At 39.3% G+C, this 27,540-nt stretch overlaps 1 protein-coding gene and 1 long non-coding RNA gene across 5 annotated transcripts; one reads left to right on the forward strand and one right to left on the reverse strand.

Moving 5' to 3' along the window:
* Window positions 1-25: 25 nt before the first annotated feature.
* On the reverse strand, window positions 26-26,800 carry myom1b (myomesin 1b). Of its 4 annotated transcripts, XM_088001523.1 has the most exons (38): window positions 26,187-26,347; window positions 24,438-24,572; window positions 24,160-24,334; window positions 21,949-22,106; window positions 21,690-21,782; window positions 20,394-20,482; window positions 20,143-20,184; window positions 19,803-19,964; window positions 19,528-19,689; window positions 18,093-18,234; window positions 16,886-17,085; window positions 16,589-16,642; window positions 16,386-16,510; window positions 16,113-16,296; window positions 15,098-15,272; window positions 14,878-14,999; window positions 11,254-11,450; window positions 11,033-11,159; window positions 10,025-10,209; window positions 9,821-9,935; window positions 9,574-9,730; window positions 8,424-8,530; window positions 8,298-8,342; window positions 8,070-8,206; window positions 7,838-7,982; window positions 7,288-7,347; window positions 7,064-7,131; window positions 6,855-6,968; window positions 6,332-6,419; window positions 6,220-6,258; window positions 6,023-6,128; window positions 5,700-5,863; window positions 5,551-5,587; window positions 5,120-5,142; window positions 4,879-4,934; window positions 4,557-4,772; window positions 1,058-1,199; window positions 26-971 (listed from the first exon to the last, which is right to left on the reverse strand). In XM_088001523.1, exons 1-38 carry the CDS (start codon window positions 26,330-26,332, stop codon window positions 775-777), a joined length of 4,689 nt encoding a protein of 1,562 aa, XP_087857649.1. In that variant the 5' UTR covers window positions 26,333-26,347; the 3' UTR covers window positions 26-774. The 4 variants fall into 4 exon arrangements, with proteins under 4 accessions (XP_087857649.1, XP_014839609.2, XP_087857647.1 ...); XM_014984123.2 differs by lacking the exons at window positions 26-971; window positions 1,058-1,199 and adding an exon at window positions 26,650-26,800 and having other exon boundaries at window positions 3,544-4,772; window positions 26,187-26,361; XM_088001521.1 differs by lacking the exons at window positions 26-971; window positions 1,058-1,199; window positions 26,187-26,347 and adding an exon at window positions 26,650-26,800 and having other exon boundaries at window positions 3,544-4,772.
* On the forward strand, window positions 4,355-5,346 carry LOC148153421 (uncharacterized). The gene is made up of 3 exons (XR_015761725.1): window positions 4,355-4,490; window positions 4,599-4,758; window positions 5,132-5,346. It is a non-coding gene; the product is annotated as an uncharacterized LOC148153421 (long non-coding RNA).
* Window positions 26,801-27,540: the final 740 nt, after the last annotated feature.

Genomic DNA, 27,540 nt, shown 5'->3' on the forward strand with positions numbered 1-27,540 from the left:
TCATAATTAATTAACAAAAATGTGCTGAATCCCAAAACTTATATTTATTTGTGCAATGAAACAAAATGTAAAGAGTTAATTCATTTCAGTGAGTTAATTCATTTATGCTTTCAGACCCGAGAACAGAAGTCATACTCAGCTGCAGAACAGGAGACCTGCAGGTGGCGGATTTTCAAGGCTTAGATCAACTGCACAGACATGTTGCTAAACAAAAAAAGGTTGATGTGGATGAAAAAGAAGCTTGGTGTTGGGCTTTTGTAGAAAGACGGAAACATAATGTCCTATTCACACGTTCTACAGAGGGAAGGGAAGTAGCTGCTTTCATTTCCCCAAAAGAGTCAAAGTAAACCTTGTGAACCATCCAGGTTTGTCTGTGTTGTTGTGGTTGATAAAATTCCAAAGTTTATCAACTCCAGATGTGTGGTAACAATATTTTTTCCCCTTTAATCAATACAATTGTCACAGTTTTGCAGTAAGTTAACAAAAATGAAATACAAACACTGTGAAACTAACTTGTTTCCTCACTAAGTTAGCCTAATTGTGCTGTGTTTCACAATAAGAATATGCCATATGTGTTTTCTCTGTTCATCTGCTTTAGGCCTCTTTCCTATATTTTCTGACAGATAAGATCTTCCCCATTGCAAAAGAAAATAAAAAAACTCAACATAAAGATGTGTGAATTCCAAAAATTGGTTAAAATTTTTACCTTAAAAAGGAGATTATCAGTAACATTTAACAATCAATTTCTGTGTCACAAAGTTTTTCTGTGGTGTTTCAGGCTGTTTTGGCTTCTGTCTCGGCAGAGGATGACTTCTCCAACAGAATTTCTTTAGCATCCATTGGTCGGTCTGACTTTGAAGATTTAGTCTCCGCTGGGGCATCATCTGACATCTTTCCTGTTTCCAACCTCCTGCTGCTGCTGCCCTCCTTCTTGTCTTCCATCTTTTTAGCAGGTTCTCTAGCTACTGACTCTGCAAGAGGATATTTCTTAGTGAAACAAACCATCCAAACCAAACCATAATGTATAGCTGACTCTTGCTTGTACAAGTCTGCTCACCTTTTCGTTTTGGGGTTTTCATTCCTGTCACTGAGGTTTTCATTTTGTCTTCTGGAGTATTTGGGTTGAAAACCACATTCCCCTCAGCATCTGTCCAGTAAGAGGTCACGCCCAAGTCAGGCGTCCCCTCTGTGATCTCGAGCTGCACGAAGAACAAATGAGGTAAGACAGCTTCATGTAATGAAGCTCAGCAGACAGAATGAATCATCATGAAGTCATTAAAAATTGATCGTCATACTTACCCACTCACTGAGGTCTGACCTGTTAGTGATGACCAAGATGCTCAATATATTAACGTGAATGCATCCTTTTCCAATAAATGGTGCTTTCGGAGTGCTTTATATGTATTTCCCATAAGCAAATCTACAGCAATTATGTTTTTATACTGTCTTGTCTTGAAATGCTTGCTGAAGTTTGTTGATGAGGAAATCGGTCTGACTTGGTCTGCTGATTTAAGACCACACTGATTTAAAGTATTTTATTCCAGATTGTCTGTATATACAGGGTTTTTACATACGGCCCAGATGTTTTTGCTTCAACCGTTCAGATTACAAGTAAGAATCGTTGTGGGAGGAGCTGAATTAAAAGGAATATAGAAAAGTATGTATTCAGAAGGACTTTGATCATGTGATCTGTGCCTTACGTGTTGTCAACATAGACTTTCATGTTTGAAAGAGTGGAGATCTGAAGGGTCGAAAATATGGCTCTAATTTGCAACAAAATAGCAAAACAATTGATAACATTGACATAAAGTGCAAACTGGTCAAACTAGAAGTTTGTTTACATTGGATTAAAATAAACGTATAACCTTATTTTTCTCATTTTCTGACATCTAAACAGATGAAACTTTCTGTTTTAGGTCTGGATTAGGATCTCCATTCGCTAGATCAAAAAAAAAGAGATTCCTTTAGTATTTGCTAGAACTGCCTTTGAAAGTTCATGATTTGCAACCTGGGTTTTCTCTCCACAAGCTTCTTACGATAATTTCCTGGAATTGTGGCCAATCCCTCCTAATAGATGTGAGTCAGATTTGCAGGCTACCTATCTCTCTCACACTTTCCAGCTCTGCCCAGTCATTTTTTTTTACAGGATTTGAGGGTGTGTGACCACTTCAAAGCAGTGACTTAGTTGTTCTCAAGCCACATTGACAATAATTTGTAGCTCACTGTCCATTTGGAAACCATTTGTGCCCAGGCTTTTCACCTAATTGTTGATGTTCAGAGATGCTGCTTTTGTTTCTCAGTGCAGTGTTCTGTCCTCATTTTACTGTTTGTTTGGGAAACACTCAAATGTAACTATGGTCTTTATGGCCAAACACATTTTTTCATGAGAACGCAGGATTTGTCTCCAGGAATTTAAGTCGTTTCTCTTAGTGTACTTGCAAACTGTAACCTTTTATGTTGTGGTGTAATGATGTCTTCTTCTCTGAAAGGCTTTTCAGCCCATGTTGGTACAGGAACCATTTCACTCTGATCAGCGATGATATTTTACCAAAATTAGCCAGCATCTATTAAACATCTTTTGCTTTTGCTTTTTGCAGATTTAACACTAAAACATATTTTTAATTAACTTAATTTTGTGAATCAGCATACACTTTGAAAGCATCTTAAAGATTCTCATTATTCTAAGATTTAACAAAAAGTAGGCCAGCTTACCTGACCTAAAAAGGTTAAAGTTCATTCTGACTTAATGTCAGACAGTAGAAAAAAGCAGTTGTGTCTTTTTTTTTAATTTTTATACAGTTTATGTAAATATGATTTCAGCAGTGTGTATTAAGGTAAATGTGATCAGAAACGTTGAGGTAGGGCTTTTAAATAAACAGGAAGTTTTTAAATTTTTAGAAAATATAAAAACTATAAGACAACTTATAAAAATTATAAGACAACTGTATCAGCTGTCTTATCATTTGTGAAGAGATTCAAGAAAAGAGATTGGTGCAGATTTAATGGTCCTGTTCATCTTTATTCAAAAGTATAAAAAAAATCTGAACACTTTTGGTCCACTAAGCATGAATTGGTACGAAGGCATTATTATACTTTTATGATGATAAAATTCCATGAATCATAAAGCCAATAACATTGCTTAGCCTTGTGGAAAAAAAACTGCACTCTTAATTTTATATATATATATATATATATATATATATATATATATATATATATATATATATATATATATATATATATATATATATATATATATATATATATATATATATATATTTTTTTTTTTTTTCTTTTTTTTTTTTTCTTTGCTTAACTCCTGGTTTTGTTTCGTCTTCTCTGGTTCTCTTACGACAAATTAAGTTTTATTGCAGGGTTGAGACGACATGTCTCCATGCAGGTGGTATAGATCTTCAGTTTCTCCCACTCTACAGAAACTGTGCCTACAGGAACAAAGGAGTGAGCTGAAAGGAGAGCGTGGCGTGAGAAAGGTGAACGGTGGAATCAAAGTGAGGCGACTCATAAAGGAGAGGGAGGAGGAAGTGGGGATACATGCCAGTATTTATTAGTTTAATCAGGAAACAGGGCAACAGGAAGTGGAGCGACAGCCACTGTCATCAGTAATAACAGTGGTTGTGATGGGTTTGTCATGACAACAGAGAAAAACATCAAAAGTAATGTGCAGACATAGAATACTGACTAGAGACAGTGGAACAAAGTGATGTCAGGGTGTCACATTTAAAGTGGCAGAAACATACAACCTAATGAAATCACTCATGTTTTAACACATTTGCTACTGATTTTATTTGCACCAAAAACACACCAATAATATTAACTTCATGTTCAACTGAGGGCCTGAACTGCGGAGCTCATGTTTAAGGCGAATATTTCCTGATGAGAAGCTCTGTGTCTTTAACTTTTGTTGTTTTATGTTTTTAGGAAATGATCACTAAATGACACTAATGTTAACTGTGTCAGTTGTCTTATAATTTGTGAAGATATTCAAGAAAAATTTTATTTTTGTCATTTGATTGTTTTCAACTTGGTGAATAGGGCAGCTTGCAAAAATCTGTAGCAAATGTAAAAAACATTCATGTTTTAATAGACGTTCCATGTAAACTAACATTTTCGAGATCAAAGCATTGGATTCAAACAGTTTAGCAGTTATTTTTTTCTTTTGTTAGGTGAAGAAGTTTTATTTATTCTTTTGAAGCTAATACTTTCTTCTGCATGCTACAACTTTACACAAACAGAAATTTAACCAGCAATATTTGGATTCGGAAGAAACAACCATATTTATTCAGATTAGTTAGTGTTGGACGAAACGAGGCGATCATTTCTTAGCTTGACTTTGTTTTTCTTTTTCTCAGAGAAACTGCTTTAAGTTTCAAGTTCAGATGCAGCACCTTTCAAGTTTCATTTAGACACCGAACGTCAAACACATCCTCCGGCTCTTTTCTTTTTTCCCTTCCAGTGAACTCCATTTACAGGTATTTACGATAAGACTTGGACCACTTTTACTATTTCTTGCCCGACTCCGGGATGAACACACTTACGGTGAAGTCGCCGCTCTCCGTGCCGAACTTGTTCTTCACCAGGATGCTGTACTTGCCGGAGTCCGACGTGTTCACGCCGGTGATGGTGAAGCTGGCGAACTTGCCCGACTCGAACTTCAGGATGCAGTGCTCGTCGGAGGTGATCTCCCTGTCGTTCTTCAGCCAGGTGACCTCTGGCACGGGGTTGCCCGAAATGTTGCAGGTGAGATTGAGAGCCTGAGGTAGAAAAATGTACAAATGTACAAAAAAAAAAGCGCCTCGTTTAGTCCTGCATAGAAGAGACGGAGACAAGGCCACTGTAAAGTCAACACTGTTTCTTTACCTTGCCCTCCTGTATGGTCACCACGTCAGGCAGGCCTCCTGCCACTCGAGCACGATCTTAGCATAAGGAAAAGTTTAATTTAATTTAAGACGCATGATTTTTACCTCTTAAAGTGTCTCATTTATCTCATTGTCTCAAAATGAATGAAGTAAATGTGGCTTGTGCCATTATCTCAAAACAAAGAGCTATGATGCTCATTTTAGGGCTTCAACTGTGACTTTAATAAGGAGCTAATACTTACTTCTCTCTGCAGTTGCTGCAGCTCTGAGGACAACAAAGAAGAAAGCAACAAATTAAACAAGAATCAAAGCCATAATTTGAATCAAACTCACTGTGGTTTTGTGTAAAGCTTTATATTTGCTCACCACACTATTTACTAAGAACACTGCATGTGATATGTTAGAAATATTTTAATGTGGCAGTTAACAAATTAATAAGTGCTTTCTAACAAGAAAATGAGAGAAGATGGAGACATTCATCTGAGCTGAAGACAATGTGTTTCTTTTGTTGTTGTTTTTTTGTTTGTTTTTTAGCTGCTGGATCAGATATGGTCTGTTAAAGATGCAAGAAACAAAAAAGCTCCTGGTGGTATTTTTTTTCTCTCTAACTTTACGGGAATGGCTACATACTCTACGGATGTTAAAATGTGTACCTAATAAAATGGCCACTTACTTGAGTCTCTGAAATTCTGCAAAAGCATCATCAAATGCTAAAAGAAAAAAACAACACCTCATTAATCTGCTCTGTACACGTCTGCTAAGAGACATTCACAAATCAAAACTGAGCACAGCTCAGGTCTAGTCAAAGTTCTTGAGAATCACCTTGGCCAGAGAGTTCCACTGTTCTCCTGAGACCGCCCTTGCCATCGTAAAACTCTATAGCGTATTTGCCCATGTCTTTCTCTGTGGGCTCTGTGATCTGAAGCCACAGCTGTTCTCCAACCACACCGCTCTTTATACGGTCGGAGAAGGAGATCGCCGAGTCCCTGTTAGGAAAACGAAAGGCAAAACGCGTGCAAACACAGGCCGCTTTGAGAAATGAAAACAAGCAAGAGCATGCACACATAGCTCCCTCCATGTGCGTTAATGATATGTATCTGCTGGTCAACAATAAAAAGAAGAGCAGCATGTTCCCTTAAACTGACTTGTAGTGCCATGTGACTTGGAGCAAGTCGTTGTAGGTGCTGACAAACGTGTAGAGTCGAATCCCCTCGTCTGTGCTCGTGATCTTCAGTGGAGTGGAGGAATTAGCTAAACGCAGAGACAACAAAACGTTTTTTTTTTTTAACAGTTACGTTTTAAGAAATTATCATTAGGATGCAGAAAACATGTTTCTCCTCACCAATAAAGCTGAAAACTTCATTCATCAATTCTTTGAAACCTGAAAAAGAGCAAAAATGGTGATGCAAAGTGCACCACAAGCTGTTTTTACAGACTGACTCTGGAAATGTTACCTTGATCTGTCAGATTCAGTGTGGATGTGTCCTTTCCTCTCTCATCCTTTAGAACAACCTCATACACACCAGCGTCTTTTCTGGAAATCTGGCGAAACAGGAAAGTAAAATTTATGCAGATGCATGTCTAATGGAATGCAGGCCCTTGAATTTGTAACCATCGGAAAACGTCTTAACTATTCACATTGTAGGTATTTGCAGAAGATAGTGAACCGTAACCTCTGCAAATACCAGCTGTCTGCCATAGTGTGTTTTCTGGGCTGAAGTGTGTTTAATTTACACTGTGCAACTGCTGAAATCAACTATCATGTCTCTTTTTTTCATATTCCATATTTGATGATGGTCTGACCATCTTGGGCTGACAGTTTAAAACTCTGTACTGTCAATGCATGCTCCCAGTTGGCTAAATCTTCATAGCTGCAGACAGAGCTTCTGCTTAAGGTAGTGTAGTGTCTGAAAACAGTTATATCCCAGCAAGACATTATATCACACGTTACTAAGGAGTCTTCCTTTTTTTTCTCACCTGGGCAATTTCCAGTTTGAGAACTCCCTCTGTGAAGCCGAGATGCTCGTCGGCTTTGATCTGATGTCCGTCTTTGTGCCACAGAGCCGAGGTCTCCTTCTTTATGTTGCCGACCTGGGATGTAGCCAAGCGGAGGGATATTTTTAGACCTGAAGTATTGAAAAACGTTTGCGTGGAGGGGAACGTGTTTCTCTAAATCTAAGACTCGCCTTGCACTTGAGTATCACGCAGCAATCTGGCGTTACCTCCCAACTCAAGCCTTCAATAAAATGAGGACCTGAGACATAAAAGCAAATGTTTTTACTGACTGTCAGTTAACAACAAGGTTCTGATTTATTCTGAATCTAAGCTGATTTTCTGACTTATTTGACAAAGAAACTGGAGATCACGCAAACAAAAAAGTAGTAATTCTTGTTACGTATGTTTACATTACCTTGCTTTCTGAACCATTCCTTTCTCTGGAACTCTGATTCTTTCTGCAGCTGCTTGAACACTTAAAGCGAAAAGAGTAAACAGTGGTCAGAGACTTCAGCTCAAAATATAGATGAATAGTTTTATTCCAATAACATAATCTGGTAAATATGTTGGGGGTAAATAAGAAATGGGAATATAAGTTTTGAATTAGAGGCTAGAGGCTAAACTCCCTTTCGCAAAGCTCATCTATGTGTGATGCTCTGTGTGTTCAGTATTCATTAATTTGACAGATCTTTTTCTGCCCTCTAGTGGTGAAATGCTCCCAAAGCATGCTTCACATTTACATCGACGTTAATCTGTGTAAATGTAGAAGGAAAGATGCTACATAAAAAAAGTATTTTACACCAGTTACAGACAAAGTGTATTGGCAGCACTTTGCACAACTGTTTTTTTCCAAGAGTTTGTATTTCCCTATAACATTTCATGCGGTTGTCGCAAACAAAGAAAGGAGTCTTTCCACTTGTAACGCAATCAAATGTAAAAAATGTTTTCCATTTTCCTTAACATACCATCACCTATCAGCACCAAGCTGGACTGATTTGTTGCTTTTCCGTCATTCAGCTGGAAAGTGTAAGTCCCTTCATCTTGAGGAGTCAGGGACTCCATGAACATCTCAATCACACCGGTGTTCTTGTCAAAGTTCATTTTGTATTTCTGTAAAAAAAAAAAAAAAGCAATGTGTTTTTTTCCCTATTACAAATGTTAACTTTTCATGAAAAAAGAATTGCACATCTCACTGACATCTCCCTGGGAGAGAACGTTGTCGTTGAAAACGTAATCCACTTTGCCGTTCGCTGACATTTGCGCCGCCTGCAGCCAGAAGCGCACTCTGCCCTTCTCCTGTAGCTCGACTGCCAGATCTGACTTCAGTGGAATAACTGGTGTGAAGAGAAAACGCAGAGTCATCTTACAAGAAATGAACGGAAACGAAGAAAAAGTCCCATCTCAGAGAAATTGTGAAGCGCTTACTCGGGAATTTGTGGTCGTGACTGACCTCCAGCAGCCTCTTTAGCTCTGAGGAACAACAAAAGATCGTGATTGAAACTGGGGCCTGACCTGTTCTTTTGTTGTTTTGTTAAGAGACAAAGTTTCCACCTTCTTCGGAGAGAGTGTAACTGGATGAAGCGCCATCAGTATGGGTGACAAGACATGAGTAAACGCCAATGTCCTCCTCCCCAGGACTGTTGAAAACGGTTTTGGATCTGAACACAAAGTGAACACAAAGCTTCTGTTGGGATTTATGCAATCTTAAGTTGAATGTACAATGACAGCAACATGCAACATTCTGTCCCCTAAGACAATGAAAAAGTTAACAACACCAAATTCCTAAATAACACATATCCTCAGGCGGCGAGAGTCCTCAACTCCTGTAAACTTTTATTTCCTGCTCTGTTTAACAAGCTTGGTCTGCACCATTTATTTGCTGTTAAACCTGATATCTGCACTTAGTCACACCAAACCAAATTACAGGAGAAGCTTATCAAATTAGTAACAAGGACTTTCCCTTGGAAAAAAAAAATATGGAAATTTCTCTCAGCCACTCTTCAACCTGGGAAGGACAAGATGAAATATCATCCTAATATTGCAGATGTGTTAGGAAACATGAATAAACTTGACCATATCCATAAGTCAGAGCAACAAAGTTGAACAAAGTTGAAACGGGGACACACACTGGGGCATCAACCACACACAGTGAGCAGGAAGGGAGGGGAAAACCCTCCAAAGCTTTCTGTTGGAGAGAACTGCAGCAAAAGTGGTCGCCAAGTCTCCATGACAACCACTGGACTGAATCCACATGCCAACAAAGTGATGCCGTTTAAACAGTTTTTCTGTGGTACCATCACAAATGTAAACATAAGGAACTTATAAAACACTACTGGAATATTTGTTTTATTTCGGATGAGATAAAGATTGAGCTTCACAGCAACAAACACTCCAGTTGAGCAACGAATGTTCACTGTCAGCATGGTGGAAGATTCATAATGCTGCGGGCCAGTTTCTAATTCCAAATACCTGGTGACCTTGTTTGACGGCATGGTATTATGAACTCTTTGAAATATTAGGATGCTTCATATAAATAAAATAGTTTTCTCTGCCAGAAAGCTGAAAATAGATGCACAATGATCCAAATCATATGGCCGAATAACAACCCTGTGAGTCACCAGACACAAGAGGTACCAATAAATGAGGAGGGTTCCATATCCTTTCTAGTCTGAATGTAATAAGACAGTTTGAGTCATCTCACTTGTTTCCCTTGGTCTCAATGGTCAGGCGACTGGAGTCTGTGAATTCTTCATAATCCTTGGACCACATAAATTTGGAGTCGGGCGTCAAGTTAGAGCATTCAAAGTTCAGGGAGATGACACCATTGTCATCGACTTCCACGACTATCTCCTTAGTGCCTGAAAGCCAAACAGATGATGACCAGTTCAGGACATTCACATTGCCAGCATACCCTCATGACATCTGCCCCTTTATCGCCGTTTACCTACCCGGTTTGGTCAGAGCTACGACTGGCTCTGTAACATCTGAGGTTTTGCCCACACCGGCTTTATTCTGAGCACGTACTCTCAGCACATACGTCTGTCCTTCCTTAAGATCCTTAACCTGCAAAGTTCAGAGACAGTGCCCAGATAAAACCGCTTGTATAGTCCTGTTTCAGGAGAAAATGCTCCAAACGGACTCCATGTAATGACCTTGAGGTACGTTTTCTCTGCAGCCTTGGTGTTGACGCCCCTCCAGGCTTCCTCCGGTGCATCTCCTTCCTTGATGTCAACGTAGAAACCATTGACCGGATCGCGGCCCTGGTACACGGGAGGTTTCCACAGCAACACCAGGGAGTCGCTGCGCACCTCCAAAACCTGCAGATCGTGAGGAGGTCCTGTAGGAAAATATGCAAAAGTCTTAGAAAATGAGAAGCTTGGCTTCAATTGTTAACTGATTTAGTCTAAAAAGGATTATTCATGACTTGTTGGTACAAGTAGTAAAAATAATTTGCAATCTTGGATTTCTGATCTGTATAATTAGTTTGTTAAATACTGCGACAAATTCACTTCTCAGATGTTTACATTTGATATATATATATATATATATATATATATATATATATATATATATATATATATATATATATATATATATATATATATATATATATATATATATCATATATATATATAAAATTTATATATATATACATTTTTTTTGGAAAATTAAAATAAGTAGCAAACCATCCAAACACTGAATTTTAATAGCTGTTAAGTCAACCAATCATTGCCCTTATTTTGCAGATATATACAGTGTCTTTCAGCAAATTTGAAGTTTTTGTCCATATTTCATGTTTAAATTTAACCTTTACAACTTTTCTACAACGTTTTTACACCAGTAAACATCTTTCAACCTTTAATTTGCAACCAAATCTTTTTATTTTTTAGACATAATGAAAATGTGGAAAATCACACCATGTCCTTGATTTTTATGTATGGTGGAGAATCCACAATGCTGTGGGTCTGCTTCTCTCCTAAATATTTTGCAAGAGTGCAGTGACTAATGAATACCAGGATGTTTTCCACTGGGGAGAAATGTTTTAAGTAAAATATGACCAGTGGTCTGGATTCTACAAAATAATTTTAGTTATGAATTTAATCAATTAAGATTGAGATAGGGTTTTTAGGGTCTTGATAGTTCCAGCTTAATCAGCCAACCTGGTACAGCAATGGTCCATTCCTCACACAGGAAGGTGTTACTGGGCATCGATGGGATCCCGACGCCCGCCATGTTGGCAGCTCGCACCTGGAACTGATACTTTCTGTTTTCCCGCAGCTCTGACACCTGGCAGGCACAGACACAACCAGAGAAATCATCTGCTGCTCATGCAGACAGCTGCAAAACATCTGGACGTAGAAAAGGGCTCCCGTGCGCTCACCCTGTAGGCCCTCTCGCTCACAGCCTTCACGTTGGCCTCGTGCCATTTCCCCGGCACGCCATCGACGACCTCACGGTAATCTACGAAATAGCCGGTGATGTCAGCTCCTCCAATGAAGGTCGGCTGCTTCCAAGAGAGCACCATGGCGTCGCGCACACACTCCAGAACAGTGATGCCATAGGGTGGAGCAGGAGACGCTGGGACAGAGGACTTCAAGTTAACGCCATCGCCTCAACAGAGAGAGCGTGCTCATGGGAAAGTGAAATAACAGGAAACTGACCACATCTGGTCTAATGCACTCATCATCTTTATTAAATCAAACCGTTTTAATATTCCTTTACATCTGTTACTAAGGAATTAAATACTGAATATGTTCACAACAAATATAGAATACCCTCATATTCAGTTAAATATCATATGATGTTTAGGAGTACTACAGAAACACAACTAAGAGCGTAACTGTGAACTTGGTGTACTTTTTGGCGTCGAGGTCTGGAATTGGGCTCATAGTGTCCCAAGGGTTGGATTTCTGGAGTGTTTCATTTCCAGAAAGGTCAAGCGTCCTGCTCTTGTGTTTGTCCATTTCTGGGGCAGACTCAGACTGAGAGGCTCCAGATATGAAAAGTTTCTGCATGTTTGAAAGTTAGAGTGCTCAGGGGGAAATCATCAGGAGAGGGGAAGCTGGTGCTGAGGTGACAGGTGAACGAGTCGGGAAGTGACTTAGGGCTAAGTACTGATAAGGAACTATGTTCTATGTTAAGAACTAAGTTCTTAGTTAAAGAAGGAACTGGTGAAGACTTACCTTTAATACACAAGAATGCAGGTGGAGTTTTCCATTCGTCATATTTATATTAATTTTAGTACAGTGTTTTGTAAAGAATAAATAGATCTTGAACCTTTCTCACATAGTCACAAACTGTAATGTATATTAATGGGATTTTATGCTCTATAGATGCTGTTCATCTAATTCAATTCTGCTTGAGCTTTTCTCAAAGAAAAAATAAGTTCAGTCTTCAGATGTACACAGAGCTGGTAGAGACATTCCACAAAGACTCGCAACTGTAATTGCAGCAAAACGTGGTTCTACAATGTATTGACTCAAAAGGCCTAATGACACCCTTTTAAAATGTTTATTTGTTAAAAATATGAAAGCTGTGTAACAGTTTTCTTCCACTTCATAATCATGCACTTTCTTCCATAAAATCCCAATAATAGACTGAAGTTTGTGGTGGTAAGGTGATGTGAAATAGCTCAAGGGGCATGAACTTATGTACATTTGCAAGGTGCAGTAAACTTGGGTGACAGAAAATTTCAAAAAAATGTGAACATATTGTGTTTCTTTCTTGCAGCATCCACTAAAGGGTTTCAGGTTCTCTCCTGATCCTTTGCACTCTGCTATTTACCAGGACCCTCTACAATGAACTTACGTGCGCCACCGGGTTTTATGTCCACCACAGCAGTTTGATCCTGAATCTGAATGACTGTCTCAAAGTGTACAGCTGAGATTTTATCAGTAAGAAATTCAGAAACTGAGCCTGACTCTGAGAGGGGGTTCTGGTCTAGAGACCATGAACCAGCAACCCTGACCCCCTCTCCGCTTTCAGTGTCAGCCTGAGCTTTATTGTGCCTTTCAACAGTGAAATGGGAAGGCTGGACAGTTTCATGCTTGTCCGTCCAGCGTGGCTCGTGCTCGGTTAGTGGGCACGCGTTACCCCCCGGCCCCATCTTCGAAAACACACCATGTGGAATGCCGCCCCCTATGGGTGTTAGCAGAGACAAGCAAAAAACAATGACTTAAACCAGGCAATAACAATATGTTGCAGCTAAATCACAAAACAACAATGGAGCACAACAACAGAAAAAAAACAAAAAAAAAACAAAACATGAACACGTAAACACATTATTCAGCACATGAGCCTGTAAAATAGAAAGCAATGTCTTCATCTGACTGGGAGGGAAAATGAAGACAAGATGACCGACAGGTGACATCCATGTGAGAATGAGAACATGCACCAACGTCTTATGACGTTCAAAAACAATGCCAACCTTTTCTACAAGGCACTCATTGTTCTACTATGGTTGTACTGCTATGAACAACATTTTTTCCAACATGATTTTTTATTAATAGGAGCACATTTTTAGTTATTTGTTCTTGTTTGGGTGTCTTCTAGGATTCTTTTTAATTATTATTTTATTGAAAATAATAATCAATTTTAACACATATTGGACAAATAGGATTCAAAATAAATTTACCAAACATCTGCCTGCAAGATAAATACATTGGCATTGCTTCTGAGTGAGTTTCATAAGTACAAAAAGACTCTCAGCTTTAAATCAGCCAGTGAGTGTTAGTTAGGACGCTGGAGAAAGGTTTTGTTAGGAACAGAGATGTGCTTATTGACAATTACTATACTTTTGCACATGCTGCACTTCCATTAAAATGTATTTGTCCCCTTATACTACAGACTTCCTCTGATTTTGCTTTTTGTCACACTTTAATGTCATTACACTAGACACACCCAGGCCTGATTACTGCCATATCTGTAGAATTAAAAAGTCCTGTACATAGAACCCGTCTGAGACCAGGTAGTAGGCTAAACGATTTCAGAAGAGAAGAGATGAGCAACAAATTCAATGACCTAAATCAGTCTGGATGTTTAAAGCCTGGAAATCAGTTGTGGCTTTAAGCTTAAATACACTTGGATCGTACAAAAAAACAATGATGCATTACCCAGGAAATCTAACTCTGAAAGTTCCTAAACAAACCAAATTAATGTTTTGAAATGGCTTAGTCAAAGTCCAGACTTAAATCCAGAGCCTTTTGTATTTATTGTTTTTTGCCAATATTTAACATGTGTTGGATGATCTCGAACATTTGAGTGTGACAAAATAAAGAAAACAGAAGAAATTTCTTAAAACTTTGCATTGTCAAGTATAGCATGTTAGATCAGAACAATTGTTTGCCAAGTTAGCTTCAAAAGCAAATGCTAGAATAAGCAAACATGGAGCAGTCTAAAGGATCTGTCAGGGTGTGGAGGGTCCATCTTTTGGTACCTTCAGCAATTTCGACCCGGGTAAGGTGAGTCTGAGGAAAGGGGGATTGTGGGAAATGTTGTACCACATTGATCCGGTTTGCATCGACCGCTGAATTGGATCAAGTTGATCCAAAATAGAGGAAGTATACAAGTCCTGACCCCAACCTGCTTCAGGCAAAGCAGGAGGTGAGGCGTCTATAGGGTGGATGCAGCTGAACAGGGTGGTGTAGAGCAAAATTTTGGAGTGACAGAGTGGGAGAGTGTGGGAGTGCAGATGAAGACCTGAAAACACTTCTGACAAAATAACAGTGTCACCATTATTGTTGTTCTTCCATCACTTTTCCCCAGTAAGCTAAATACATTTCTGAATTTGGGGTCCATAACTAAAGAAATGTCAAATGTCACAGTGTTGAGAGACATTTTGTAAACAAGTGATCTATTTTCACCCAGTTAGTTAACTCCTAATTTATTTATTCCATATTAAATACTCAAAATATATAGTTCAAATGACAATTTTACACAAAGGGTTGAATAATCTAATATTTCCAGTATTTCTGACTATCCCGTGACTGATGTTTCTTTCACTCACCAATCGCAGCCTTTACTTCCACTGGTTCTGATACTGGGGAAAACTGGCTGAGCCCTGCGGCGTTCACAGCCCTCACCCTGAACACGTACTGCTCTCCTGTAATCAACCCATGGCAGATGAACCTGCAGGACAGTAAATTGAAATGTATGATCCATAACAGATGCTGATTTGTATCTGATTAATATCAGAAGAGCATTTAAAAAAAAAAAAGTAGTTTTACCTTGTTGCCCGAACAGGCTTGTTGTTGCATGGCTCCCACACATCGCTTCCAACGATACTACACTCAATGTAGTATCCAACCAAATCTTTGACGTCCTTAGACGCCTCCCAGCTCACCACGACGGATGTGTCCGTGTTTCTGGTGGGGACCACTTTTCCCGGAGCCGATGGGATATCTGCGGATGAGATCATTTCATATCTTCAGGCTACTGTTGTGGTGATTTATTTACATAGTGACGTTCATTACTCTGAAACACCAATAAGTTAGAAATACTATTAATGGCTTCAAGACGAGCAGAACTGATTCTGGCTTTAGAGTCAATACTTAAAGTTGGCAGGTATTTCTTTGGCTCCATGATGTCAAAGTTAGACTTGGTTATTTATAAACGTATTTATATTTTTGGAGGGAAAGATGAATTTTTATACATAAAAAAAAAACAGCCGGGTTATGTCTTTAACCAGAACTCTGGGTTTATGCTGTTCTGCTGGTAGTTTTAGAGAAACATTGGGTGAAATATGTGACCTACTTTGGCAAATCAAATAGTACACACAATTACTGTAACGGCAATAAAGGCCTTCCATTGGATAGTAAAAAGGGTGTAAATATTTCTAAGGTAAGAAAAACAAAAACAGAAATTTGTTAGTATTATTATTATTTCATTGTATCCACATCTCCACTATTAATGCAGGCACAATTTGCATTCAGAAACAAGTTTATTGGTTGAGTTCAAATTTAAATCTGCCTAAGGTATGAGAATTTTTAAATCAACTGTATGTTGATCAAAACCTACAGTTTTAATCTACGTAGATCTGGTTTAAATCTATGCTAGATTTGAACCAGATCGGGGTAGCAAAGTGTCCCAAATTAGGTTGTTTTTATCTGAACGTTTAGTCAGAAAAGCGTTTGATTCTGGGCGAAAGATGCCACAAAGACATTGATAAACAAATGAAAGGTCTGTGTTATTATACTATGTGCCAAAAAAATCTAAGTCCTGCAAGTTACTGTATCTTCTGACCAAGCTTGTCGCCCACAGTGATGGCTTCAGTTGGCTCAGACGGTTCGCCGACACCAGCAGAGTTGCAGCAGCGGACACGGAACAGGTAGGACTTTCCCTCAGCGAGATCAAACAGAGCGAAGCGAGGAGACTTGACTGGGATCTCTGTGTTCACCCTCTGCCAGGTATCTGTGCCCGAGACACACTGGCAAACAAAACCGATAGCGTTACACAGATTTTACAATTTAAAAACTGCAACAAAATTTAAGTTTGCAGAACTTTGTCAGTATTCACCTTCTCCACATAGTACATGACCCCTTCAAGGCCCTTCTCTCCAGGAGGCTTCCAGCTCAGGACCACATAGTTTTTGGTTGCCTCAGTCACTTGCAACTCACGAGGTCTGCCAGGAACAACGCCCTCTAGTCGTGAAAGGGTGAGTTGGACGGGGCCCAATCCTCAGGTAAGCAACATGACATCCAGTACTGTGACTTTCTTACCTGCAGGCTCCTCCTCTGTGACAATGATTTGGCCGGTCCAGGGTGCAGAAGTGCCTAACAGAAAAGCATGCATGTAATCAGTAATGTTTTGATGTTTACCACTTCCTGATTTTTATTCATCTTCCATTTTCAATATTTTCTACTTGCTTACCTTCAAACTGAGAAAGGCTTAGCTGTAGTTTTCCTTTTCCTCAGCATGTTTTACTTTTATATGATCATGAATCTCTATGAATTTAGCTCTTTCACCAAAGTCTTTTACCACAGACATAGTAAAGCTAGATCCCCTGGATATAGTACCTCTCATGCGGGCTCGATCGGCCGGATCCATTGCTGCCACCGGTTCAGAGACCCGAGACGGGTGGCTGATCCCGGTCTTGTTGACGGCTCGGACTCGGAAGATATAGGACCGGCCCTCCACCAAACCAGTGACAGGGAAACGGGCGAACTTGACCGGAGTGTCATTGCACTGAACCCAGTGAGTCGTTCCAACCTCACATCTGTTTATAACAACACAACTGCAGAATGTTAAACTGAATTGACAATATAGTTTTACTTGCAGTTATACTTTTAATAACCAGAAAACAATAAGAATTGTTTTTGTGTCATACCCTTGAATAAGACATTTTGAGGTTAAAGTCTGTCATCTTAATGAGGTAATATTTTTTTCCAATTTCCTCCCCTTTCTGAGATTCTAACATGTTTGAGGCAAATGTACTTAAGCTGCTACTGCAATACACAGAAGTACAAATACAACTTCTGTGTTATTATGTCTTAGTTGTTATTCTTTTTTTGTCTGTGTCAACACATGCCCAACCACAAAGATATGTTATGAGATAGATAAGATTTTTGGGTTAGTAACTAATTGGTTCCTGTTTCTCTAACTTTTCCTGGGATTGGACATGTACATGATTTGCTCTTGTGAGTGAAAGGCCGTTACACTTTGGACCTTGATTTTCACTTTCTGTTCTCCACAGTCACATCTTCACACCTGGTCCATGATATCATTGCAGGCTGTTTGTTTTGTTTCCTTTGGCCATTGTACATAACGCAATATGATATGTAGATGGATGCTGATAAATACGGGAAAAGACAAGGACAGTGTGTCACCTTCTAAATATACAGCCAAAGTCTAACCTGGAGTGAAAACAGGTCACACTTCTTAGCTTTGTATTAGATAAAAACATTTAAAAACCTCTGTATCCATTTCCTTAGACTTTATAGTGATGCTTTATTTTGTTTTTGTCTATCTCAAACAATGTAATAAAATAACATGGGCAATCTGTGGCCCGTAATTTTGCACTGGTTTGCTCCCGTTTCAGTAATTATTCACTCAAGGTTAGTATGAACCAGATCCTTTATATTTTAAAACACTGTCCTTTTTGTAGTATACAGCTATTTTTATTCTCAAAGAAAAATATTGGCTATGGACTATCGGCAACTCGAGCATACGACATAGTGCATTGTAGGATTAGCTAAACTAACAAACCAGAGCAAAAGTACAAACCTGTCAACAAAGTAGCCCAAGATGGCGTTTCCTCCTTCAACAGCTGGTTGCTTCCAGGTAACAATAATGTAATCCTTGTTGGCGTCCAGACAGCGTACGTCCAGTGGGGCTCCAGGAGCACCTTCCACCTCGGCATCTGCATCTAAGCATACAATACCGCCATGATAAGTATGTTGATAATATATTTCTTCATGTTCCTAGCACTAGAATCGCCAAGCAAAGGGAATTATTAAGCTGTTGGGTGTTAATGTATCACTTCATTTGATTATTCTATAAGTTATGAATACTTGTTGAGTCACAATGTGCTTTTTTGAAGCAAGTGGGAGTTATGGCTATCGCACTGACTTTAAGTGCTGCTTTCTAAGTGCTTAATTATCAACGATAATCATTTTCATAAAGAAATCTTGGCATCAATGTTTTGTTTTTTACATCTGGCGTATCATGAACTTTGGCCAATGTCCTAGACCGCTGTTAACATATCAAAGTCAGCTAATGTCAAGGGCAAAGCTCATTCATGTTCATAAACAACAGTTTGACATTACCTGTTACTGTAAATTCTGAAACAATGAATATTTTTATTTATTTATTTTATTTCCTTTATTTAACCAGATCCAGATCTCATTTTCAAGGGGTACCTGGGCAGAAGTCTGTTTAAAGGGGTCAGAGGGAACAGTTGCTCGTAAAAAGGGTTTAAAATATTGAACATTTGTATTATTAATTAGCAAAAATATACTTTGAGGGAGATAACATTTAATATCCAAGTTAGCGCATTGAGTAACTTGAGCAGTGTGTCCGTTCTTTCTGAAAGCCTTTATTAAACTCACAGCTCTTACAGCCAGACTCATTCCATTAATAAACCTTCTTAGCTACAGCCAAGACCAGAGTGTTTTTGTCATGGAGATCATACCTGGCCTCTCCTTTTTCTGGGCAAACATGAGCTTGCCACAAGGGAGAAATAAGGGTCTATTTTCTAACCTCTTCATGCTCAGCATGACTGGTGTGCAGATGCGGAAACCATGTTTGACAGGTTGTCTCTGAAGGCAACAAAGATAAGTTCAACTGACCTGTTTTTTCCATGGCATTCAAACGCATGCCAGAGACTTGCCGCTCAGCAGTGCCTCCATTAGCAATATCCTATTTAAAACCACTCAATGACATTCAGACGCTGATAAATAAACAGCGTCATTATCAGGTGCCAGTGCGTGTGGTGTTGTGACTGTGACCTTGATCTCATGAGACACAAGCAAAGGCGAGGGAATCCATTGAGTTCAGCTTGGGTCGACGTGGATTACAACCATTTAAGTTATGTAAACAAATAGCGTGTGTTGGGTTTGTTGCATTGTTTTGAACATATGTGGATCAAATTTAGCCAATACACACAATTAACACTTCACCTCTAACGTTTTCCGATAAAATATCCTTAAAAGAGGTTTACCTTTGACAAACACATAGGCAGAGTAGGTCTCGTATCCAGACTTAGTGGCGACGCGCAGAGTGTAGAGCCCCTCGTCCTCCTTGTTGAGGTGGGTGAGTGTCAACGTGGCTCGGTCTCCACTCCAGTGCATGTGGGTCCATTTAGATGGAGACAGCAGCACATCTGAGCGACAAAACATGAGAGGTGGTGATCGCATTTACAGTAACGTGAACTGAAGTTATCAGGTTGGACGAGGGTTTAAAAGTGAGCCAGTGTAGTAATACATGTCTACCCACCATCTCTGTACCACTGAACCTCTGGCTGGTAGCGGTGGAGAGCTGGGTAGATGATTACTGTGCAGCCCAAACTCATGGTCTCCCCCTCTCTTCCAAACGACACTCCAAAAGTGTCAACGATGTGAATCTGGAACGTGATGCCATACTCAGAAACTGGGCCGACTGGAGGCAAAGAAGATAACTAGTTATTGGAAACTATATGTCGTGCATGACATCTAGATATCTTTTTATGCTGCTTGCTATATTTAATTTGACAGTAGAGTAAAAGGAATAAAGTAACAACGGAATTAGACGTGTTGGGACTGAAATTTTAAAACCAATGCAGGAAATTAACACTTACGTCTGGGAACTGGCAGTGTTTCATCAATTTCACCTTTGAACCCTATGGAAAAGAGCAGGAGCTGCTATAAATACTTACAGTACGCAGCATACAGCGTTGTATGTCAGTCAAGATGAACTGTATGTACAGTATTTTAAGAAAATATTGCAAGAGCATATATAAACTCTAGTTTTGACTCTTAAATATGCCTTTAAATAATTTTATATGTGATCATGAGGGTTGTGATAGTGCCGGGCTTCGGTGAAACCTACGTTTGACAACGACAGAGGCAATTGCAGACTGCTCTCCTTGCGAATTCATGGCAGAAACACGATACTGGGCAGTGTCATCAAAATCACATCTGCAAGATGAAACCATTAATTAGTGTGCATAATATGCACATAATATCAATGAGGGATTCACAGGTTTGGCGCCATTTCTCTGTAACTCCAGCAGCAGGCCTCTTAACCATGTGTACATAATACCAACGATGTGGGCCCCAAGCCATAAAGCATCCCAAAACTCTGAGCCAGGAATACTCTGGCAATAACTAGACACCACTGGTGATGTCATTTCCATCCAACGCAATGAGGCCGGTGTACTTGAAGGTACGTGTCGGGTTGAAGTACCAGAAACTGAATCCGATGTTGGCACAAACAAAATATGCAGGAAAATCAGCCCACCTTGTGAGTTTGGTTGTTTACGTAAGAAGTAAAATGTGATCTATGGATGGGGCCGGCGTTCCAACCAGGATGCACACAGAGGTATTTAATGAAAATGCATATAGGCAGTTTAGAATAATGCGTTACATGAACTTTCCTACTTTCCATGCTAACTAGTTACTTAGCTAGCAAGATTTAGAGAGAAAGTCAACCAGTTAGATAAATAGTGTGTTTAGCTTGTACTCTAAAGATGAGATGCTAAGTGGTGATAACTTCATATCAGTTTTTTTTTTCAAATGCTTCAGTGCATTTCTCTAAACAAAATTTAAATTCTCACTCTACCTCAGTCCCATTTGAATTTGGTTGAGTACCTACAAACAAGTTTTGTAATCTAGTTCACATATGGGTCGTATGGACATAGTCTGATAGTGAACAACATTTTCTTTTCATTATATAATCTTTATGGTGAGGAGATGTACAAACATTCAATTTGGTAAATTAATATTTTATTTTAAAACAAATATTCACATATTAAAACTAATAACATTGTCCTTATGAGTAACTGATGCCTGTGTGTGATTTCAGTCATTTAAGTAAGAATAACGGAGGGTGTTCTAATTTATTCCGCCCCAGAAACTGCTTTTTCAAACTACAGTTTACAGGAAACCCACTAAATATGTCATGGGATGTCCTAAAATTCATGCCATAACTGTTTATGTTATATCAACCATGTAGTAATCAAATGCTTCTATTTTGTTGATTCAAGAACATTCATTTTGTTAAGAGGTGGTTAGCATTGTTTTTTTTTTTTTTATAAGTATTATCCTGTGGAAAGTAACTTACGTTCCTCTGTATATAAAGTACTTTATAATTGATTTTAAGTTCAACAGGGGAGGCTACACTTACTTGTTAATCTCCAGCGAGTGCACATTGTATCTGCTCTCCAGTTTAAACTTGCCAGGATTGGCAAGTGGGTCAATTGCCACATTGTTTTTGTACCTTAGATTAGGAGGTAGGAAACATAACAGAAGACAGATAAAAAGGAGAAGACTTAAAAGAGCCAGGAAAGAGGATTTTGAGAATGTTCAGAAGGAACTAGAAAGAGGCCAGGAAATCCAGGAATGATTAGAGGTTATGTTCTAGGTGATTTATGTCTGTGGCCTACCAGATGACCCTGGGGTCAGGCCAGCCGCTGACAGTGCAGTGCAGCCGCACACACTGCTTCTCCCACACCGTGTGGGAGCGAGGTTTAATCACGAACTCCGGGGCGTGCATCAGGCTGTCTTCGTTCATCCTCTTGAAGTGTTCCTCGTGCTCATGGATCTAAACATAGCAGAGGGAAAACATTCAGGATAATTTCACCTTCGCCACCAGTGAACATCTAAATCGAACAAAACAAGGCTCCATAAATGCAGCAGGAATTCACATTGCATACCCAAACAATGCAAATTCTGCGCTTCTTTTAATTTCAGATGCACATGCAAGCCTTGAAGCAGCAGCATGTGTTTTAAGAGTGAGTGCAGTGCATGATTTTTATTATATTCTAATTTTAGCTGGATGTGTGTGGCTACATGCCATCCAGCTCAAGACCACAGGGACTCTGCTTCCATGTACCTCAAGAAAAGCAATCTCCTTAAGAATTTGTCACCCACTAGTGAGCTTGCCTGGCAGAGTGGAGACAGATAAAGGCTCTGAGGGTGGTAACTGGTGTTTCTAATGCTTGTTAAATGGCCCAGCTACTACTTCAAATAATCACTCAGTTATATAAATAACTTTCTTGTGTAAAAATGATGTAAGAAAATGCACTCAACCTTCCTACTGACCGCAGAAAGTAACTGTGGTTCAGGTAATAGTAGAGACAAAATAGTAAGTGCTACGAATGTGAATATTGCTTTTAACCGGTTCCGTATTTTACAATGGGAATACATGTACAATAATTCAGCAGGTTAATGGATCATGGTTTGAGGAACAACAGGTCCTATTACATATTTGATGCATGTAATATGGCCTTTTGTGTACAATGCATTTGAATTAGGTGGTACGGGGTAAAATTTATATTCTTCTACTTGATTAGAACATGGTTACATTATTTTGCTTTAACGTCTCATTAATTATATTAAGAAGTTTAATGCCTCTACAACCCTTTACTATCACAGGATGAGTTGAAACTTCATCATCGCAGACTAAACCATCTGCATGAATTTAAATAGTACTTGCATTGATTCTGTAACAGTATGTACAGATATCCTAGCTAGTGTGCATTCAGCTAAAACTGGATGCTTACCTGTCAATATCTGACTTTCAGCCATACTAAATGTTTTCTGTTTCAGGTCAGGGATTATTAACAATATGCTTTGTGTTTGGCAAATCCCAGAATAATGAAAATATCTTTTTTTAAAGAATGTTTTATTAGCTTTATTAGTTTCTTCAAACTCTAAAGTTTAAATACATTTCCGTATTATTTGGTGGAATTGGAATGGGATCAGTGCTTTGTTATTCCTTCTTCTAGGCATTCACATTGCTACTTTGTAACTAATTTAGCACTATGCTTGCTTAGTGTTATTTCCCATTGGAGCTTTAACTTCTTGGTTGATGTCTTAAAATATTGCGTCAGTACTTCCACATGATGTTTTTCACTCATGACTCTAAAGCAAGGTCTGTCCCTGAGTGGACATTCAAACTGTAATCAGGCTTGTTATGTTTCTTTGTGAATACCAGCTTCCTCCTTGTTGAGTGGTCTTACAGCCCATGTTGGTACTGGATTTGTTTCACTGTGGATAATGACGCTTTCTTACTAGCTTCAGCCTGCATCTTTACAACGTCTTCAGCATCTGTTCTTGGGTTGATACACAAAACACATTTATCTCCCTTGTAAACGGTATGACGGCTGGGCATTCCTATGGTGTTTATATTTGTGTAAAATTGTTTGAAGAGGTTAACCTTGAGGCATCTGGAAATTCTGCTCAAGGATGAAACAGACTTTTGGAGGGCCACAATTTGTGATATTTTACCTATGACATCCACAAGTAGTGTGGTTGTAGTGTCCTTGAGGTGTTACGCTAAAATACACCTGCATGTGTTTCTCCATTTAGCTCAGATGTGGTGATTTAACTGATCAGAAGTTCACAAAGACATGAAATGATCACCCGGGAAAACCTTACATTGTTGAAATGCATAGTAATCATAGTGATCTTAGTGAAGGGAAACTTCTGAATTTGAAGATAGTAATAAAAAGAATATCTATAAAGTATCACTCTATTATTTAGATTATTCTAATTATTCTAGTTGACCTAAAATAGGAAAAGCTTAACCTGATTTTATTGACTATGGCAAAAAAAAAATGGTAATCTGAATACCAACATGACGTGGCACTGACCCGTTTATTCAGAGAGATGCGTTCAGCCGACTCACGCATGGCCTCCTTCCTGGAAATCACCTCTGACCTCTCCATCTCCAGACCACTCGTAAACAAGTCCCTGCGGGCCATGTATGCAGCTGTGTCTCTCACTCTGGCCTCCTCTGTGTCTGACAATCCCGTAGCAAACTCTTGACTATCGGTGTCAGCGGAGCAGAACCAGGAGTGGGTTTGGAGGAGTGAGAGTTATCAGAACTGAAATAGCTCGAGACAGTGCGAAACTTTGAACGTTTTGTTACCTGCCCCTGAAGATGGGCACTACATAGCCGATGATTTGGTTCTCTTTGTCGAGAGCCAAGTAAGATGGCTTGGATCGCTTGGGTAAGGGGCTTAGTCTGTTCTCCTCCAGTCCCAAGTGAGAAGACACCTTAAGTCTGAGACAAACACAACAGCATCAGTCTGGCACAAGCCAGACAGTGCAACATTTCATAAGACAATGTAGATACTTCATCAGCGCAGACTAAACATCTGCACTGATGTTTAGTCTGCACTGTAGATAAAGGTAAAGCGAGGAATTGATTAGCAGTAGGTTAACATGAAATGATGGAGACAGTTTAGTCTTTATTGCAGCATATTTATACCTACCAACAGCAGTTTGATTGATTTATCTCCAATCTACCATAATGGAAAACATAATTAAGGCCTGACCAACTCACTAAAAACTTCCAAATCCGTTTGACATTGCAAGTAAATCCAGAGCAATGAAAATGGCCAAGAAGTATAGCCTTAGTTCATTTTTTAGCTTCTCTATTTACAATGTTTCCATTCAAAACAAGCCATCTCTGTCCACTGTAATCCCGGTTAAACTCTGCTCTGAGTTTAGTTTCATTGGGGATTGTGATTGTGTGGAAGTGGGGTTTGGTATTTGAAGTATGCGATAAAACAATCTCCACAAAGTAAGGCAATCTGCTAGGAGCAGCTCTCTTTTTCCATGTCTGTCTTGGTCAATTTCCTTTAAATAACCTGTGCATTCATTTGACTTTCCAAGATAAAACTTGCAAAAGAAAATCCCAAAGAACAACAACTTTATTCACAAAAAAATGCATTCATTTGCTATGGTCTAAAGATATTGGTACAAATGGAGCTATCAAAAGTGTTGGGTAAAATAAGCATTGTGTTGGTAGGTAAATCAGGACAGTAATTGGTGATGGGCTAATAAACATGCAGAACAACAGAAAATATGATGGCATCATAAAAAATCCTTGCAATATCATAACCCTCCTCATTTATCTTTAGTCACCACAGCACAGATTTTTTTTTTGTGTGCCAATGAGCCAATCTTCTAAAATTTCAGCTATGAGATGATGTTTAAAGACCCTGATCTTGTTCACACTCAGCAAGTTGGCTTGTCACTAGGCTGTAAGCTTTGATGCACTATGGAGAGGAAAGCATAGCGTACTCCTCCCAAATCTTTGTGAGTCTGAATAAGCTCAAAATCATCTACAACATTTCTTTCATTATTTCAATTAATTCTTCTCTTTAATATTTTTTGGGGAACATATCGCACATTAACACAGTGAAACACATACAAAAACAATCTTGTCTTTAGAAACACCTTCAGAAACACTGCCAAAACAATCAATACAAATGTGATCTGGTGGTGAAATTTTAGTTACTTTGGGATGAATGTGTTAAATATTAGTCTCATTCTGTATGACAACACGCGCTGCATCTCCGGAATAGCATGCAAAGATCAGCATGCAGGACACCAACCAGTTTTGAGTTGATACTGACAGGACTAATCTTCAGTTTTGAATGAAGGCTCGTCAAAGTGAAATTAGGGATAATTAAGAGGGATAAAAAGTGGTTACTTGGTGTAAAGGAAAGATGATCCCAAAGCTCTGACTGGGAAGAGTTCCAGTAGGGTTGATGGAGGTGAACCAGCTCAGCTGGGGTGGGGAAGGCAGAGGTGTTAGAAAGGTAGTAGGGTTTTCCTTGGATATTGTAGTTAACTATCCCAGTCTTCTTCTCCCCTTCCTCCTTCTTACCCCCTGCTGGCGGTGGACAGGCTGGTTCCAGCAGAGTACCTGCTGCTGGACTGGTAGTGCCTCATTTTAGACTCTGCCTCCGTGCTACGGTAGCTACGGTCGTAGTGGCGGTGGTGCTTCTGGTAGAAGGGTATTGATCCAGACATGTTGCGTCCCAGAGCTTCTTCTTGTCTTTCTGTTTGTCACGTTAGTTCAGTTAAACAGCAGGTTCATCATCTTTTACTCTCTGCTGTTGCACATAAATTTAGCTTTCATGATAAGAAAAAAAAACATAACTGTAGTTTAAACACTTCTAGATGATTTGATTTAAAAAGAGAGGCTCAAGCATCAAGAAACTTGCAGCATCTGCTTCAGAGACATCCGTTTCAGACAGTCAGGCACTTCACTGACATGCTTAATCAGACATATGCACCAATTACAACCTGGCAAGCTGTATTCTCATCCCCCGCAGGAGTCCACTTACCCTGTGCAAAATCCCTCAAACTCCAACCTTTTCAGAAAAATAAAGGATCCAAATCCACTCTTTACAGCTTAATAGCCCAGCAAACCCACAGGTAGGTGCTTACAGTGCTGCGGTCTACACAACCAAAATAATGTTGGCTCAGGCCAGAGTGTCCAAGCTGCAGTCGCGGCCTTTTAAGGAGAGGGTGGAGATAAATATAGCTGGGAGCCGAGTCGACTCTGATAGTGGAACACATTTATGGGTGCAGGTTTTCATGCCAGTAACTGTGGTGTGAAGGTAAACACAAATCTCCTCTTAAAGTTAGTTCAATGACTGATTGAATATTCCCCAATGAATCCCTAAGCTGATGCACTTCTACATTTTCCTAATTTTCCATCTGGACTGTGGCCGACTGTCTGTCAGAGTTAGTTAACCTTCAGCAGCTTTTGTCCTGCTTTTTACTCCAGCAGCCTCAGCTGTGACTGATGCTAACTTTAGCTATGCTATTGTTACTCCTTCACATTCAACAAATACCAGTCCCTATGTCACTCTCTTTTTCAGCCCCTCTCATTGCTAGAAGAGCATGAATGTCCCCTCTTGTCACCAGCAGTCTGCAAAGAAAGATTACATATCAAAGTGATCGATATTCATGAACATCAGTGTATTGTATTGGGATTTCGTGCCACGGATCATCACAAAGTTGCACATATTTGGGAAGTGGAACAAAAATAATGTTTTTTTTCTTAAATAAAAACTGAAAAGTGTGTTATGAATTTGTGTACCGTATCTGAACCAAAGCTTTGTGCAAGATGAAGATGGTCATGTTTACTTAAGCTCAGTTAGACTGATTGTCATTGTACTGCATTTTTTCAGTCTTGTCACAGATTCTCAACTGGATTTAGGTCTGGACTT

Source organism: Poecilia mexicana, unplaced genomic scaffold (genome assembly GCF_051168715.1).
Source record: "Poecilia mexicana isolate PSO_F unplaced genomic scaffold, ASM5116871v1 scaffold_20, whole genome shotgun sequence".
Lineage (NCBI taxonomy): Eukaryota > Metazoa > Chordata > Actinopteri > Cyprinodontiformes > Poeciliidae > Poecilia > Poecilia mexicana.